General features: G+C 39.8%; 2 protein-coding genes across 3 annotated transcripts in view; one reads left to right on the top strand and one right to left on the bottom strand.

Annotated features, from left to right (window-relative positions):
• The window catches only part of TUBGCP4 (tubulin gamma complex associated protein 4), a 30,943-nt gene extending 26,485 nt beyond the window's left edge, over positions 1 to 4,458 (top strand). Inside the window, exons 17-18 of the mRNA XM_036735991.1 lie at positions 2,677 to 2,816; positions 3,359 to 4,458. Coding sequence (XP_036591886.1) covers positions 2,677 to 2,816; positions 3,359 to 3,371 — 153 coding nt within the window. The 3' untranslated portion in view covers positions 3,372 to 4,458. The remainder of the gene's footprint in view (positions 1 to 2,676; positions 2,817 to 3,358) is intronic.
• A 1,153-nt stretch (positions 4,459 to 5,611) lies between these two features.
• TP53BP1 (tumor protein p53 binding protein 1) overlaps positions 5,612 to 15,861 on the bottom strand; it is a 118,447-nt gene continuing 108,197 nt past the window's right edge. For both annotated transcript variants that reach the window (XM_036735130.1, XM_036735129.1), the window contains 4 exons: positions 12,944 to 13,038; positions 12,316 to 12,515; positions 6,419 to 6,564; positions 5,612 to 5,969 (listed from right to left, as the gene is read on the bottom strand). In XM_036735130.1, the coding sequence (XP_036591025.1) occupies positions 5,782 to 5,969; positions 6,419 to 6,564; positions 12,316 to 12,515; positions 12,944 to 13,038 (629 nt within the window). In that variant the 3' untranslated portion in view covers positions 5,612 to 5,781. The remainder of the gene's footprint in view (positions 5,970 to 6,418; positions 6,565 to 12,315; positions 12,516 to 12,943; positions 13,039 to 15,861) is intronic.

Raw genomic sequence — 15,861 nt, forward strand, 5'->3', positions numbered from 1 at the left:
GTCTGCCAAGGATCTGTGACCCAGAACTGGGGAGCATGTGCCAAAAGTGCCAGTTGACACCTGTTCCTGCATTCTAATATGGGTCCGGGCCTTCCTCTTGCCCTGGTGTACAGCCTCTCCCTAAGAGTTGGAGTCCTTAATGCCTGGGGTGCCCTGTACCTAGCTTCATCCCTAGTGTCCGTAGACCTCTCCATCTTTTTCCCTAGGATGACCTGGAATGGACAAATGACGCACTGTGACTTTTCCTGGATTTAGCCGTCACGATTCAGTCTGGTGCATTGTCTAGTTTTGTTTGGAGTAATTTGATGGGGGGGGGGGGGGGCGAGGCGGGGGGAAAGAGCTTGTTGTACTGCTTCATGCTACTCTGCCATCTTGGCTTTCTCCCATAGACATCTTAAATTCTACATGTCCAAAACTGAATTCATTAACTTTCCCCCCAAAAACCTAGCCTCTTCTGAACTTTTCTGTAACTTGTTTAACATAACACCAGACACAGGTCTTATCCTCAAGTCCTCATTCTCTTTCATTTTCCATATCCACTCTGTTCCCATGTCCTGTTGATTTTACCTCAAAACGAGTCCCATATATGCCTTTCCTCTGACACTGCACCTGATGCTCTACTACCTGCCCTTATTACCTCATTCCTTTTCTATTGAAACAGCCTGCTGGTTTATCTCCCTGCCTCTAGTCTCTCCCCATTCCACTCCATCTCCCTTCCCCTCATCTCTCAAATTAATCTTAAAAGTGCAGATTTCTCCATGTCACCTCCCTATTCAATAAATGTCAATGGCTCCCTATAACCCCCAGGAACAAATATAAAATCCTGTTTGGCATTCAAAGCTCTTCATAACCTAGGCCCCTCCTACCTTTACAGTCTTCTCACACCTTACTCTCCACCACATAGCCTGTGATCCAGTGTCACAGGCCTCCTTGCTCTTCCTCTCACAAGACTCTCCATCTCCAAACTGCAGACCTTTTTACTTTCCCTCATGCTTGGAATTCTCTTTCTGTTCATCTCCATTTCCTGACTTCAAGATCCAGCTAAAATCCTACCTTCCACAGGAAGCCTTTCTTGATCCCCCTTAATTGTAATGCCTTCCTTCTGTTGATTATTTCAGATTTATCATGTATCTAGCTTGTCTGTACATAGTTGTTCCCATGTTGTCTTCCCTAACAGACTTTGAGCTCCTTGAGAACAGGAACTGCCTTTTGCCTTTCTTTGTACTTTCTTTCTTCAGTGACTGGCACACTGCCAGGTGCATAATAGATGCTTAATAAATGCTTACTAATTGACATTGCCTTCTGGGTCCAAGAGATGGAGGCAGTTTTCTTGACATTGTTTTAATATTTCTTGTCTCATTGAATCATCATCTTTTATTTAGTCTATTCTAATTTTCAGGGAGTCTGTTGCATGGGTAAGGTTTTGTACCTCTCGTTCCAAGCTATTAATTCTTTTTCTAATTTTGTGTTTCATCCAGTTCTTTTCCTCTAATGTTTTCATGTATAAAAAAAATTTTTAAGCTCTTCAACTTGGCTAATGTGCAACTTTGTTTTGCAGTACTATACATATCTGTAATAGGTTTTGGAGTTTTTTGCTTTCTTACTGGGTCAGGTAGAGTGAGGGGAATGTGAGAATTTGGAACTAAAAAAAAAGAAAAAGTCTTTGTGCTTTGAAAAAATAAACTCTTGCATCTTCCTTTCTAGGAATTCTAGTTGAACTTGTGCTCAAGCTGTATTTTTCTTTGAGACTTGAGTGAAAGGAAAAAAAATCACTCCAAAACACTCATAAGTTTGTGGCTTGAGTGACCCTTTCACCAATGGTGGGATTCTTTTTTGTTTGCTTACTTCTTAACGCCAGTCTTTGTGTAAAGGCCAGACTTTGTGGACTTTTGGAAGGAATGTCTAGGTTATATTTGTGTCCTCTTGGGTCTTGATGCTGCTTTCTTGGGGTATTGTTATGTTATTCCAGGATCTCAGGGATAGCTCAGGCTGAACACCTACAAGCTTCCAGTGCTCCCAAAGAGGTTTGATCCAAGATGAAATCTGAGTGCCATCCTAATGGTCAGAGCTCTGCAAGTTCCTGGCCTGGTTTTGGGTCTGAGCTTTGCAATTGTATGCTTGCCTCTCATTGGAGTTCCAGTGGAGTGCTGTTGGAATCAACCACTATCAACCCACAAGAAAGCTCTGTGATTGAGGATGACAGAATAGAGGGTTTCCTTTGGTCTAGGATTCTTGCCTTGGTTATTACCCTGCCAGCTTCAGACTGGGCTTGATGCTGAAACTGAGACCCCTCCACTCCCTCACCCCCCAGCTCCACTCCCAAAGTAAGAGCCATGTAACTGTTGCTTCTCAACTGGCTGCTTGCTCAGTGCATAGCCTGGAGCCTGTGACCACTCCTTGCTCTGTAACAGCACCCCTACTAGGTACAGGACCCTTCCTCCTGTATCTGTGACCCAGCATTGGGTGGAGCAGTCAGTTGGCATTTGTTACTGTTCCCTACACAAGGTTAGGCCTTTCTGCTGGATCTGGGACCTCTCCTTCCCTGGTGTATAGCCACAATTAATCCCCTGAACTTAAAAGGCACTTCCTATGAAATTCCCCATCTTCCCCAGCTATAGGTGAAAGAATGAATTTTTGTGGGGAGCTCACTTGAATTACTGTTATTCTTTCCTGCAGGGTTTTAGCCGTCAGTCTTCACTTCTCTTTAAGATCCTTTCCAGTGTCCGGAATCATCAGATAAACTCAGATTTGGCTCAACTGCTGCTAAGATTGGATTACAACAAGTATTACACCCAAGCTGGTGGAACTCTGGGCAGGTAGGAACAGGTGGTATTCAGCTAGCTAGGTGCATAGAATCATAGACTGCACTGGAGGGATCTTCTGAGGTCTTCTACTCCAACCCCTTTATTTTATAATGAGGAAAGTGAGACCTAATGTCTCAGATTGCCCAAAGTCACATAAATAGCAGTGCCGGAATTTGAATTCAGGTCCTACATCCAGTGGACTCTCCTCTGCTGTGCCATGCTGCCTCATGTAAAAAGGTCAAGCTTTTTTTATATTGAATAGTCTCTTCAGTAGGATTTTTCCCCCTACTTATAGTGTGGGTTTGTGAGCAGGAGGGCATGGTAGGAATCATCTGCTCAGTTCTACCATTATCTTTCTTCAAACTTTTTCCTAAAGAGAAAAAAAAAACTTCTTTGGTCTCAGCCTTCTCCAGTAGTTCTTTTGATGATGTTAACAGAAGACAGGCTAGGAACTATCTACAATTCCTGGAGCTTTAACGTGAAACTGTCTCACATCTATAGTTTTTTGTAGAAGACCTCTGAAAATTATGTGATGGAGTCTTTTTCTTTTGCAGTTTTGGGGTATGAACCCTGTTGCTGATGTTCAGGAGCTGAGTTCAGGAACTGAGTTGGCAAGATTGCAGTTTCCATCCATCCAGCCTGGTAACCCTGTCTGTTGCTGAAGGTTCATGGAAACATCCTGTTCTGCTTTTATAACTGAGAAATGCTTTATCTCCTCTTCAATCACTGCAGTTTAATCCACTCCTTCTTGTCATGGAGCCATTAACTTTGTACTAAGGACATCATTCGTAGCCATTAAAAAAAAAGTTAGCTTTATACACACTCAAACAAAAGCAAATTTTCTTCTGGACTTCTAGAAGAGTTTATTAATCCTCCTTCTAGGAGTTTGGTGGTACAGCATGACTTAGTTAATAGTCAAATGACCATGACTGAACATAGAGTTCTACTAGAAATACATTTTGAACAATCACTGTAATATGACCAGAAAGTCAAATCTGCTTATGGCATATGTTTGCAAAGGGGACTATTTTTGCACACATTAGATTTCTGGGTGCCATTAGCAAGCAAGAAGGGCAACAGGTAAATTTTCTATTGACTTTATAGCCATTCCTCATTATTCAGCTTTTCCACCATCCTTGAAGAAGATAAAAAGATTTTAATCTAAGAATCAAGAAATTCATCAACTTCCAACTATGTCAGCTTAAACTTGATGAGTAAATGGCTGTAATACAACTAAATATAACTAAATACAACTAGTAATACAACTAAAGATATATGGAAGTTTTTTGGGGTTTTTTTGGGGGAGGTGCGGAGAGGAGATAGAATAAAGACCCCATGTGAAAATTCCAGCTATAAAAGTAGTTTAAATCACCAATTCCACACTCCATACCCAACTATATTAGTGCTACGAAAATAGAACCATTCAGCAGTTGTTGGGGTTTTTTTTGGGGGGGGGGGAGTGGTGGTGGTGGTATCTCATAGGTATGGGAGACTCCCTCCAATTCAGACCTGCAGCCAATCCACAACTCATAGTCTTAGCAGTTAAGTGACTCGACCACAGTCTTAGAAAATCTTACGTGGCACAGACAGGGCTTGAATCTAGGTCATCAGCAGTTTTGTAATACCATCAAAATAAATATTTATTAAACCCTTACCATTGTACTGGTTTCTCTGTATAGCAGATAAAAACTTGATCTCTGTATCTAGAAAATTTACCTACATTTGGGGCAGCTAGGTGGCACAGTAAGTGGAGCACCGGCCCTGGAGTCAGGAGGACCTGAGTTCAAATCCAGCCTCAGACACTTGACACATTTACTAGCTGTGTCACCTTGGACAAGTCACTTAACCCCAATTTCCCTGCCTTCCCCCCTGCCAAAAAAAAATTTACCTAGATTCTAGTGCCATTGCTCACTGTTCTAACATCCCCTTCCTCTTTAAGTTAATCAGTCACCTGGCAGGGACTTTCCATTGCTGTCTCCTAGAAAGCAAGAGAAAAGAAGAGCTGTTCAGGTGTCTCCTAAAGAAGATTGATGGAGGTGGTTTTTCCCTCTACTGCAAACTGAAAAGGGACTAACTGATTTCTGGTAGTAAGAGCCATGGCTTACAGCAATTAAATAGATGACTTTTTGGAGTCTTGAAAATTTTTAAGTGTTCAGGCAGCTGTTTCATTTTATATGACCTCGGAGCTTCTGACCCAGTCACAGCCCAGTCCTAGACTCTACTAGCTAGCTCCACAGGACAGCTTACCCAAACATCAAAGAAAGGCCCTTCAGTGCGGCTAGATCTTAGCATCCCTAAGCTTCATAACTTCATATCTTAGAAAGTATATATAACTTACCAGTTATACTCACTGGAAAGAAATATTTTAAGGCAAAGAATATTCTCCACTTATCTTTGGAATGTCTTGGTACAAAATTAACTAGAAAAAACAAAAATGGTCACCACTAAGCCTACAAAACACCAAATAGCAAATTTGAAAGCCCCTCATCCCCCCTTTATCTCCAAGACCAGATGCCCTTGTTCCAAAAGGTGAAGAGGATTCTGCTTAAAAGTCATACAGTTGGAGTTCTTAAATCATTTTCGTGACATGGACTCCTTTTGGAAGTCTGGTGAAGTCTGTGGACTCCTCCTAAGAATTGTTTTTATATTCATAAAATATATAGGATTAGAAAGGAAACCAATTATATTGAAATACATTTATCAAAATACTTAAAAAAAAGGGATTAAAATACCTCTGCCATACATGGAATGTTCTTTTCTCCTATTCCTTCCAGAAGAAACTCAGAAAAAAAGGATAAAGAAATCAGTTACTACAACCAAAGAGATTCAACATTTATTTTATCATAAAAGTCCAGCAAAGAAAACTATATACAATGATCCATGCATGAAGTCCAGTTACACACAAGACACATTTAAAACCTGGTTAAAACACAGTCTTCACAACAGCAGGGAATGAAATTGATGGGGCTGAGCATCTTTAGTTAGCGACATAATCATGTTTATATTTTGGATGCTGCTTGAATCCAACTCTCTCCCCAGCAATGAGGCACTGGATAACCCACTCTTGTGACACCACAGGCAGCTGTAATGCTTCTGCACACTTCAGCACCGAAGAAGGGCACGAGGGGTCTGTCACCACAACATCAAATACCCCCAAAGCAACATCTGGAAAAATCAGCAGAAAACAAAAGGAATACATCATAGCCCTCTGTTATGAGGAAGTATGTGCCCTCTAGCCAGCCCCATTCCACTATGTCCAAACTAGAGACCTGTCCATCAAATCTCTATTTGAACTAGGACTTTTTAGTGAAAGGATACCATAGTGAGTGTCTCTGAACCCAGAAAATGGCTGTGTCTAGGGAAAGGTTTGGCAGACATACCACTGGAATCAAGCAGGAGCTAAGAACAGCCCTGAGCTTGTCTCACCTGGCTCACCTCACCTCTTGAAGTTGCTCTTGTCTTCTTTCAGAGGAACATGGGCAAGGTCAACCTGTCAGGACAGGAGCTTTGACCACAAGGCCCAGTAATTATAAAAGCTAGCCAGATACGGGCAAAACAGGAACAATGCACTCCCTGGGGAAGCAGGGGCTTCCTAACATCCTTTCAAGAGGTACCTTTGTTCTGGGCAACTGAGTGGTGCTGCTTCACTGAGGCTGCTCCTCCAGTCATGAGGATCTCAGACCAGAGTTCCAGGAAGTTTTGCTGCTGGTCGGATACTAAAAGGACCTTCAGATTATGGAAAGGATTCTCACGGGGGTGCCTACAAAAAAGGGAACATAATCAAAGCTGGGGTCTTAATCCTCTCTAGGAGGAAACAAGCTGAGTACTAAACCCATTTAGCCTCAAACCTCCCCTAACAGTTCTTTGTATATATTTGAATGTTTTAAAGAGTTAGCTTTCTGTGGGAGCACACTCAAATTTCTGTGAATAAAGACTTCTTCAAAATTCTACTCTTTAGGCCTTAGCCTGGAGAACCTGACAGGCTTACCCCTTTATTGCTATGATCATCTCAGGTCTAACTGGTCCTTAGGTTCAGGGTCACATAAGAGCATGTTCTTTCATACCTCCTCCACTCCAGGACTTGTCCTCCCATAGGTCAGAAACATTTTTAAATGCTCTTAAATTATACAAATATATGTACACTCCTCAAAAACCTTTAACTTCAAGGACTAATTCTCTCAGTTCCCATTGGTGAACCAGTTCAGCTCTACATTATTCTTTTTTGAGTCCCTAGCCCCCTCATTACATCACTGATTGTATCCTGCCAAGCCTCAGCCCCGGATCATTCCCACTTTCCACCACCTTACTCCTGCACAAGTGCTGCTGAATAGAGGTAAAGAATATTACACTTCTCAAACAAAAACCTTGGCTCACATTTTATGGAAAAAATTGAGGTCATTCACCATGGGCTCCCTCTTCTCCCTTCTTCCTCTTCTCATATCACTCAGATACCTTGTTACTGTAGAGGATTTACAAGGCCAATCTCTATACTTGTTCAAGAGATCTCAGCCATTCCAACCTCTCCAAAAGACTGCCCCATCTGTCATTCCTACTCTGTAACATTTCTTCTTGTGAATTTTTTTATTATAAACTTAAAACACAAAATGAGAAAAGAAAAAAAAAATTGCCACGTACACAGTAGAACATGAGAGGATTCAATATAAAAATAAATTTCCATTTCAAGAAAACCTATATGATAAATACTACATGTTGTTTTCAAAGTTACCCAGCTTTTCTTTGCTTCCTTGTTGGTTTTCTTTCGTTCCTCTGCTGCACACTTTATTTTTCCCCTCCCTCCCCTCAATGCCCTAAAGAAGGCTACAATTAAGTATGGCTATATATATATATATATATATATATATATATATATATATATATATACACAGATATCTATAAATATACACATATACACTTATACACATATACGTAAGACCATACTATGCTTATTTCCACCTGTCATTGGTTTCTCTGGAGGTAGATAGCATCTTCCTTCAGAGGTCAAAGTCTCCATGTTTTTCTAAATCAACCCACTCATCATTTCCTACACCACAGCAATATACCAACCCAATCACACCCTATTGGAGAGATTGTCTATGAAAGTTTCCCCTCAATTTTTTGTATTCCTTCTATTCTTGCCTGCATAAGTTTTATCTTTACAAGAAAGTTTTAATTAAAAATAATAGAAACTATCCGTTTTACATGTCAACAATGCTCTCACCTTATAATATAATTTAAGTTCTGATACTACTGAATATACTTCCTTTACATCTGTTTTCCTGGTTTCTTTGAAGTTTCTGAACTTTTGTTCTTCCAAATGAACTTTGTTATTTTTTCTAACTCAGCAAAATAAGTTTTTAGTAATTTAATTGGGATGACACTGAATAAATAAAGTAAAACTGTCATTTAAAAATTCATATTGCCTTTACCTACCCATAACCAGAAAATATTACTTCAATTATTCAGATCTGAGTTTATTTGTATAAAAAGTGTTTTATGTTTGTGTCTGTTTTGGCAGGTATATGCTCAGGTGTTTTATACTGTCTAGGTATGTTAAATGGTCCAAAACAATATTAAATAATATTGACCACATAGTGTACTTTTTCTATTTTTTACTTTTGATTAAATCTATTTTAACTTCAACTTTTTCTGAGATCATGATTACACTCCTTGCTTTTTTTACATACTAAGTTCTACTCTTGTCCTTTTATATTATCATTTTTATTATGTTTCCTGAAAGCAACATAGTATTGAATTCAAATTTTTATTCTGCTATCTATTTTCATTTTATGGGTAGATTCGTCCCATTCATATTCTAAGCTACAATTACTTGTTAGTATTTTCCTCCTTCCTATTTTTCCTTACTATCTTTCTCATTCTGTTTACCCTATTCCACCTCACTCCTCTGCTTTATTTCTACCTGCTGTCTTGTCTTCTTATTCCTTAACCTACCTATCCGTCTAAGAGTCCCTCCTTTATCTTCTCCCCCATCCTATCCCTTTATCCTCTCTCTTACCAAATTTAGAAGACTTTTATACATACATATATTTCCCTCTCTAACCCATCCCTGACGAGAGTAAGGTTCCAACACTGCCTGTCCTCCCCCCGCTAGCTTCTTCTGTATCAGTTTTTCCTATTATGCCTCATTTGAATGAGATAATCACTCCTTTTTATCTCTCCCTACATTTTATTTTTTAGAATCACCCCATCATATTCTGCTCAGCCCAAGTCTTTCTTTCAGACTACCCAAATAATGATGACAATCATAAGAGTACTGTTAATATTTTCACATATAAGAAGTAAACAATTTGACCTTATTGAGTTCCTTACAATTGGTCTTTAATGTTTACCTTATATTTCTCTTGGATGTTACATGTCGTATTTTCCCTTAAGTTCTGGGGTTTGTGTTACAAATACCTGAAAGGTTTTCAGTTTGTTGAATGTCTGTCTGTTTGTCTTTTTCACATTCAGGATTATACTTCACTTTGTTGGGTAAGTTACCCTTGGTCATTACCCCACCAGCTCTTTTGCTCTACAGAATATAGCATTCCAAAACCTACGGTTCTTCACCATAGTAGCTCTTTGGTCTTGTCTTATCCTTATTGTAGCTCCATAACGTTTAAATTTTTTTTCCTTGTTGCTTCCGTTATTTTCTCCCTAACCTGGGAGCTGTGAAACTTGGCTATGATGTTCCTGTAAGTTTTCCTCCTGAGATCTCTTTCAAGGGATGATCAGTGGATTTTTTCTATTTCTACTTTGCCTTTTTGTTCTAGAACTTCAGGGCAATTTTCCTTGATAATTTCTTGTAACACGTGTCAAGATTCCTTTTTTTTAAAATCATAATGTTCGGGTAGTCTGACTATTCTTATGTTTCTCTCCTTGATCTGTTCTCCAGATGGGTTGTTTTTCTGATGAGATGTTTCACCTTCTCTTCTATTTTTTCATTCTTTTGATTTTGTTTTATGATTTCTTGGTGTCCTAGAATATCATTAGCTACCCTTTGCCCAATTCTAGTTTTCAGGGAATTATTTTCTTCCTCAAGCTTTTGATTCTCTACTTCCATTTGGTTGGCTTTCTTTTCATAATTTTCTTGATTTTTTTCTCTTAATTTTTCCTCAATCTCTCTTATTTGATTTTTAAAGTCCTTTCTAAGTTCTTCCAAGAACTCTCTTTGTGCTTGGGACCATTTGATGTTTCTCATTGAAGTAGGAGTGGCTGTTTTAGCTCCATTATCTTCCTCTGAGTAAGAACCCAGATCTTCTCTATCCCCATAGTAACCATCTATGGTTGGGTTCTTTCTCCTTTGCTTACTCACTTTATTGATTAATTGATTGATTAATTATTTTGTTGTTAGCAGCTGTTGGTGTAATCAAGTTCTGGTCCCAAGGCCCAGTGAACAATGATGCCCCAAGCCTCAGATCCTCCCTACTGTTATTTTCTGAGGTCTGTCCTGGGGCCCAACCTTGGGCTCTTCTCTCCACTCCTAAGCCACAGCTAGGGACCCCAGCCATGCTGATCTGCAAATGATTTTTCTCCCTGAGGTTCCTCAGGTGGCTGCAAATTACAACTGGCCTTTCTGCCCTGGAACTGAAACCAGGGACTGTGCTCTCCTGTAAGTGCCCACAGCCTACAAGTCCCTGCCTCTCGCTATTGCACTTCCCAGGTGTGTGCTAGCTCCTTCTCCCTGCAGCCACAGTCTGGGATGTATCTGGTCAGCACAGCTGTGCTTGGTGTCCCTTGGCAGTGGAAAGTCCTTCAATCTTCTACTACTCAGCTGTCAGACACCCCTACCTCCCACCTCATCCCCCAACACTGTCCTTGAGATGGAAGTTTCTAAAGCTGGGGCTGCCTCCCAATAGGGCTTGTTTGTTGATTCTGTGGAGTCAGCCTGGAGGTGTCTGCACTTCACTCAGGTGGAAACTCTGCCCCTGGAAGGCATGTCTTTCCTGGGGTCTTCTCAAATTATTTTAGGAGAATAATTGCTTTACCCCATATTTATTTCTGCTGCTCTGAGGTGATTTTCTGTCTTTTTTTGTGAAAGAAATTTGGAGAGCCAAAGTTTTCTGCCCTACTCTGGCATCTTCCCAGAATCCTCTTTTTATAACTTATTTTTGTTCTTTCCTTGTTTTCTGGTTTCTTTCCTACTGCCTACAAGCATGCCCATCATGTCTCCTTCTTCCTGAAAAAACTGCATTTGATCTTTCCATCCCTTAAATCATCCTGTATCTCTTCTGCCCTTTAAGACTAAACTTAAAAAGGCCATCTACGATAGCTGTACCTCTCTCTCCTTTCACTCTCTTATTAATGCCTTCCAATCTGGCTTCCAACTTCATCATTCCACTGAAAATGCTCTCTCCAAAATCACCAATGGTCTCTTGACTGCCAAATCCAACAGGCATTTCTCAATCTTCATTCTCTTCAATCCCACTAGAGTCTTTGATACTGCTGATCACTCTTCTCTCCTTGATACTTTCTTCTCTCTAGGTTTTTAGACATCACTCTTTCCTGGTTCTCCTATGTAACAGACAACTCTTGTCTCAGTGTCCTTGGCTGGATCCTCACCTAGGTCATGCCCTCTAACAATAGATGGCCCACAGGGTTGTGTCCTCAGCCATGTTCTTTTCTCCCTCTACCCTACTTCACTTGGTAATCTCAGAGTTCCCATGAATTTAATTCTCTTCTCTATGCTAATTTTCAAATTTACCTCTCCTGTCCCAACTTCTCTCCTTACTACCTTCAATCTCTCATTTCCAACTGCTTTTCAGACATCTCAAACTGAACATATCGAAAATCACTCATTATCTTTCCCTCTAAACATTCTCCCCCTCCCTATTTCTGTCAAAGGAAACACCATCCTCTTAATGCCTCAGGCTCACAACCTAGGAGTCATTCCAGAATCCTTACTATCTCTCACCCCCCCCATATCCAATCTGTTGCCAAGGCCTGTTGATTTCACCTTCGGAACATCTCTCAAACATGTCCCCTTCTCTCCTCAGACACCCCATACTCTGATACAGGCCCACTTGCTTTAAGTCTCTTCCTGCTCCTGTCTACCCTCCAGCCACCAAAGTAATTTTCTTGAAGTACAGGTCTGACCATGTCAACCCTCCACTACTCAATGAACTCCAATGGTTCTCCACCGCTTCCAGAATCAAATATAAAACCTGTCTGTTTTTAAAATCTCACTTTCTACAGAAAGCCTTTCCCAACCCCTCTTAATTCTACTGCTTTCCTTTTAATTATTTTCTGTTTATTCTGTATTCAACTTATTTATACATAACTATTTGCTGCTCATCTCTCCCATTAGACTGTGAGCTCCTTGATAGCTGGGACTGTCTTTTGTATCTTAGCACAATGCCCAGCATATAATAGGCACTCAATAAATGCTTACTGCCTGATAGCCCTTTTCACCCAAAGCTTATCATTACATACAGCACTTCCTGGCCTAGGTTCTCACTTGTACATTTGCTATAATGCTATCCTACTGAATTCAAAATTAATTCCAAGTCCTTACCATTCCAGTATCCTCTGTTCCTGGAGGCTGTACCCAGCTGGCAGCAAGTAATTTCGATAGTTCTGGAGCTGGTTAGCATGGCAGCTGTCATGGACCCAGACATGAGATACACAAGGGATCCCACTGGCAAGGCACAAGAAGTACTTCCGGGTCCGACAGTGCTGATCCGCAATCAGAAGACACTGATAGGCCACATTACACTGGGAAGGAAGAAATTCAGTCGATATGCTTAATGATTTTGTTCTAAGATGGCCCCAAAAAGCTGAGAAGGGAGCTAAGTTGAAGCCCTCCAAACAGTAACAAATGTACCTTAGCCCATCCAAGTTGCCAAAAAAGCTTCATACTGCCCTTTTATGCAACTCACCAAACCTCCAGGACGCCCTAATGCCCCAGCAAAAATTCCCAAATTACACCAGTCTACAGGCTAAAAATCAGGAATAGGAAGTGGAAATTTCTTTCAAATTCAAATCCCCATCTTTTCTGTTCCCAGCAACAGCATTCTCCCTATACTAGGCCTAAACTTTATTCCCTACTCAACCCCTTTTCACACCATCTGACATATAGCAACTTCTCAGTTCCCCAGAACTTAGCTACCATTCTAGAAAGCTACACAGGAGGAAATGCTCACCTGGGCTTCATTGAAGTCTTCAAGAATGTAGCCAGCTCCTGCTCGGAGCTGGGACTCTGTATACTGCTTGTTGTAAGGGGGAGTTTCCAAAAATTCTACATCAAGTAAGAAGAACCAGTAAAATCCAATTATTGCCAGAAATTTCTTGTCTGTTCTCTCTTATTTTATACTTGGCTTCCTACTACCCATTCTCCCACTCCCCAACTGTCTCCAAAGTCAGTTCAAGGGCCTCCCCATGGATCATAAGAGTTCTTGAAAGGTAGAAAAGGCTGCCAGAAGAAAGGGTGTGGTGGGATAGTTGAAGGATAGAGACAGGACAACAAAGGTGGAAGGAATATCAAGAATCCTCCCAGTCAGGCCTGCATCTAAACCATGGCTGCTTATAGGGATTGAAATCCCACAACTTCCCAGAGTAGTCTGTTCCAATGTTTCATAACCCTTACCGTCAGGAAGTTCTTCCTTATGTCTAACCTAAATCTCTCCTGCTGCAAACTAAGCCCATTTCCTCTAGTTCTGTCCTCTGTGGAGATGAAGAATAGCTGATCAGCACTCTCTTTACATAAACCTTCAAATTTCCCCTCATTCACATCCTTTCCCCCCATACACTAAAACTTCAATATACCAAAATGCTAAGGGGTCGGGGTGGGGGTATAAAGGCATCTGGGGAGAAGAGGGGATATATTTCAGCTTAATTTTCTGGTTTCTGTGGACTATCCAGAAAAATTGTTTTCTTTCAATTTTGTTGTTGAAAACTCTTTCTAAAATGTATTATTAGCCAACTTTCCTGTCTTAGTAGAGGATAATAAAATATAACTTGTTATTTGATAAATCAGATATTACATTAAGATGAAACTTGAATATTAATGATTACCATATAATCTTGAAGTTGCTATAGAAGATGACAGTCACTAATACCAGGTTATATCCTGAAAGCTTTTTTGCTGTTGCTGTTTTTAAACAAATCCTTAATCGGAGTTTTGTTTTTTTTTCTTTTGGGTCATTTACTCCTGTCTTATGTAAATGGAGTATAAAGATGACAAATGAGAGAGAAAATTCTGGTTAAGGCTTCTAGCCAACTGGATTCTGATTAATTGAAGTTTTAATGTAAAAAAAAACACAAACCCAATCCAGTGCATGATTTTCTATTTCAACCCTCCACCCTCCCCACCAAAAATTTCCAGAAATAATCCCTTTATCCTATAATATTAGCTCATATTTATATACAATGCTTTTAAGCTTATAAAGGACCTTCCTCACAACAACCATTGTGAGGTACATAGTGAAGTCTTATCTTCATCTTAGAGAAGAAACGAAGGCACAAATGTTAAGATACTTGCCTAAGGTCACACAGCTAAAGCAGGAGAGTTAAAAATTGAACCTAGTTATCCTACAGCTGGGTGCAGTATTCTCTCCAATATTCCATGTTAAATATAAACAGCACTCCAGCATAAAATAAGAGATGCAGGGCCCTGCTTCCTGTACCACCTCATACACTTAAGGAACTCCTGAGCCAGTATTTACATCTAATACCTCAACCTATTTGTACTTTTCACAAAGATCCTATTTGCTATTCCACTGATTATTTCTCTTTTGTTAAGACGTTAGTTCTTCTACATCTCTCTTAAAATAAACATCAAAATTGAACATCCATAATTAGTCTGATCCAATATTACAAGAAAAAAAGGATTACTTTCATCTGACAATACAGTATCATGCTGACTTAATATTCCATGATGATAATCCATATTCACCTTGTAGTACATTAGTGATTTCATTTCAATTGTTTTTTTCTGTTATAGGCTTGCCTAGTTTTGTGCCTACTTAGGTTTTAACCTCCAACTGTATTATCTTATATATTCTCTAATTTGTCCCAGTTACTATGGATTCAATGTCTTTATTTGGTAATATAATTTTCCCTACCTGATGGGGTAGAACCAAAAACTGAATGGATTCCTAACAGTCCTAGAACCAACCAATATGAAACATCACCCCATATAAATCCCCAGGTTGACCTCATGTTCCTTCCCTTCTCAGAGTCCAGCTACTTGGGAATCAATGCTGTTACATGATTATAGTGCATGAAAATGAGGATGATGAAATGGGGACTTTTATCATCAAAATTCTTAAGAGTGACAAGCAGAATGCTGGGAAAAAGAGAAGCAAGAAGGGAGAAAGGACATGAATGAGAACAAGATCTGGCGTATTAGGAAGGTAAAGAAAATTGGGGCCCCAAATGTCAATGTCCCCTTTTCAGAACACAAATTACCTACAAAATCAAATTCAAAAATATAATCAAATTAAAAGCCTGTTAGCAAACTACATATTTCTGGACTCAAATGACCTCCTCTTCTATTACACCTCAATTCTCCTTAGTGGGAAAACCTCATCTATTTCCCTATTCATTGCCCCTATTCATTCTCCAAGTTACAAAACATACCACTAGTACCAAAAAATGAAGCACAACTGCTGCTAAAGTGATTCCCTGTAGCCTTCCAAGATGTCGCCTGCAAACGCTGCCCTCCTTTACATTTTTTCCATTTTGCTGAATATTTGGTGCCTATCAGAAAGTCCAAATTTTGGCTAACATTCAATCAATCTTAACACTGTACAGGGAGGTTTGGCTAATATTAAATACTCAGAAAAATAAATAGTTTATTCATTAACTGGGTTCAGAGACATGTCCCTAAAGTGCTAGTAAAATTGTTGACCATTAATGGTGTTACTTTCACAATACTACTGCCAAATACAGTTTGCTCTTCCGAGGGTGAACATCAGCCAGAAATCTGTAGCTAGTGGTCAAATATCACATCAGACAAAAGTTTGTACCTTAGCCATAAAGGATAGTTTGATGTGTTTTTGTCAGCCATTCATATTTAAATTCAGACTTTCCTTCTAGCCCTCTTAAGAGTCTTAAGACT

This window comes from Trichosurus vulpecula, chromosome 8 (assembly GCF_011100635.1).
Source record: "Trichosurus vulpecula isolate mTriVul1 chromosome 8, mTriVul1.pri, whole genome shotgun sequence".
NCBI classification, from domain to species: Eukaryota; Metazoa; Chordata; class Mammalia; order Diprotodontia; family Phalangeridae; genus Trichosurus; species Trichosurus vulpecula.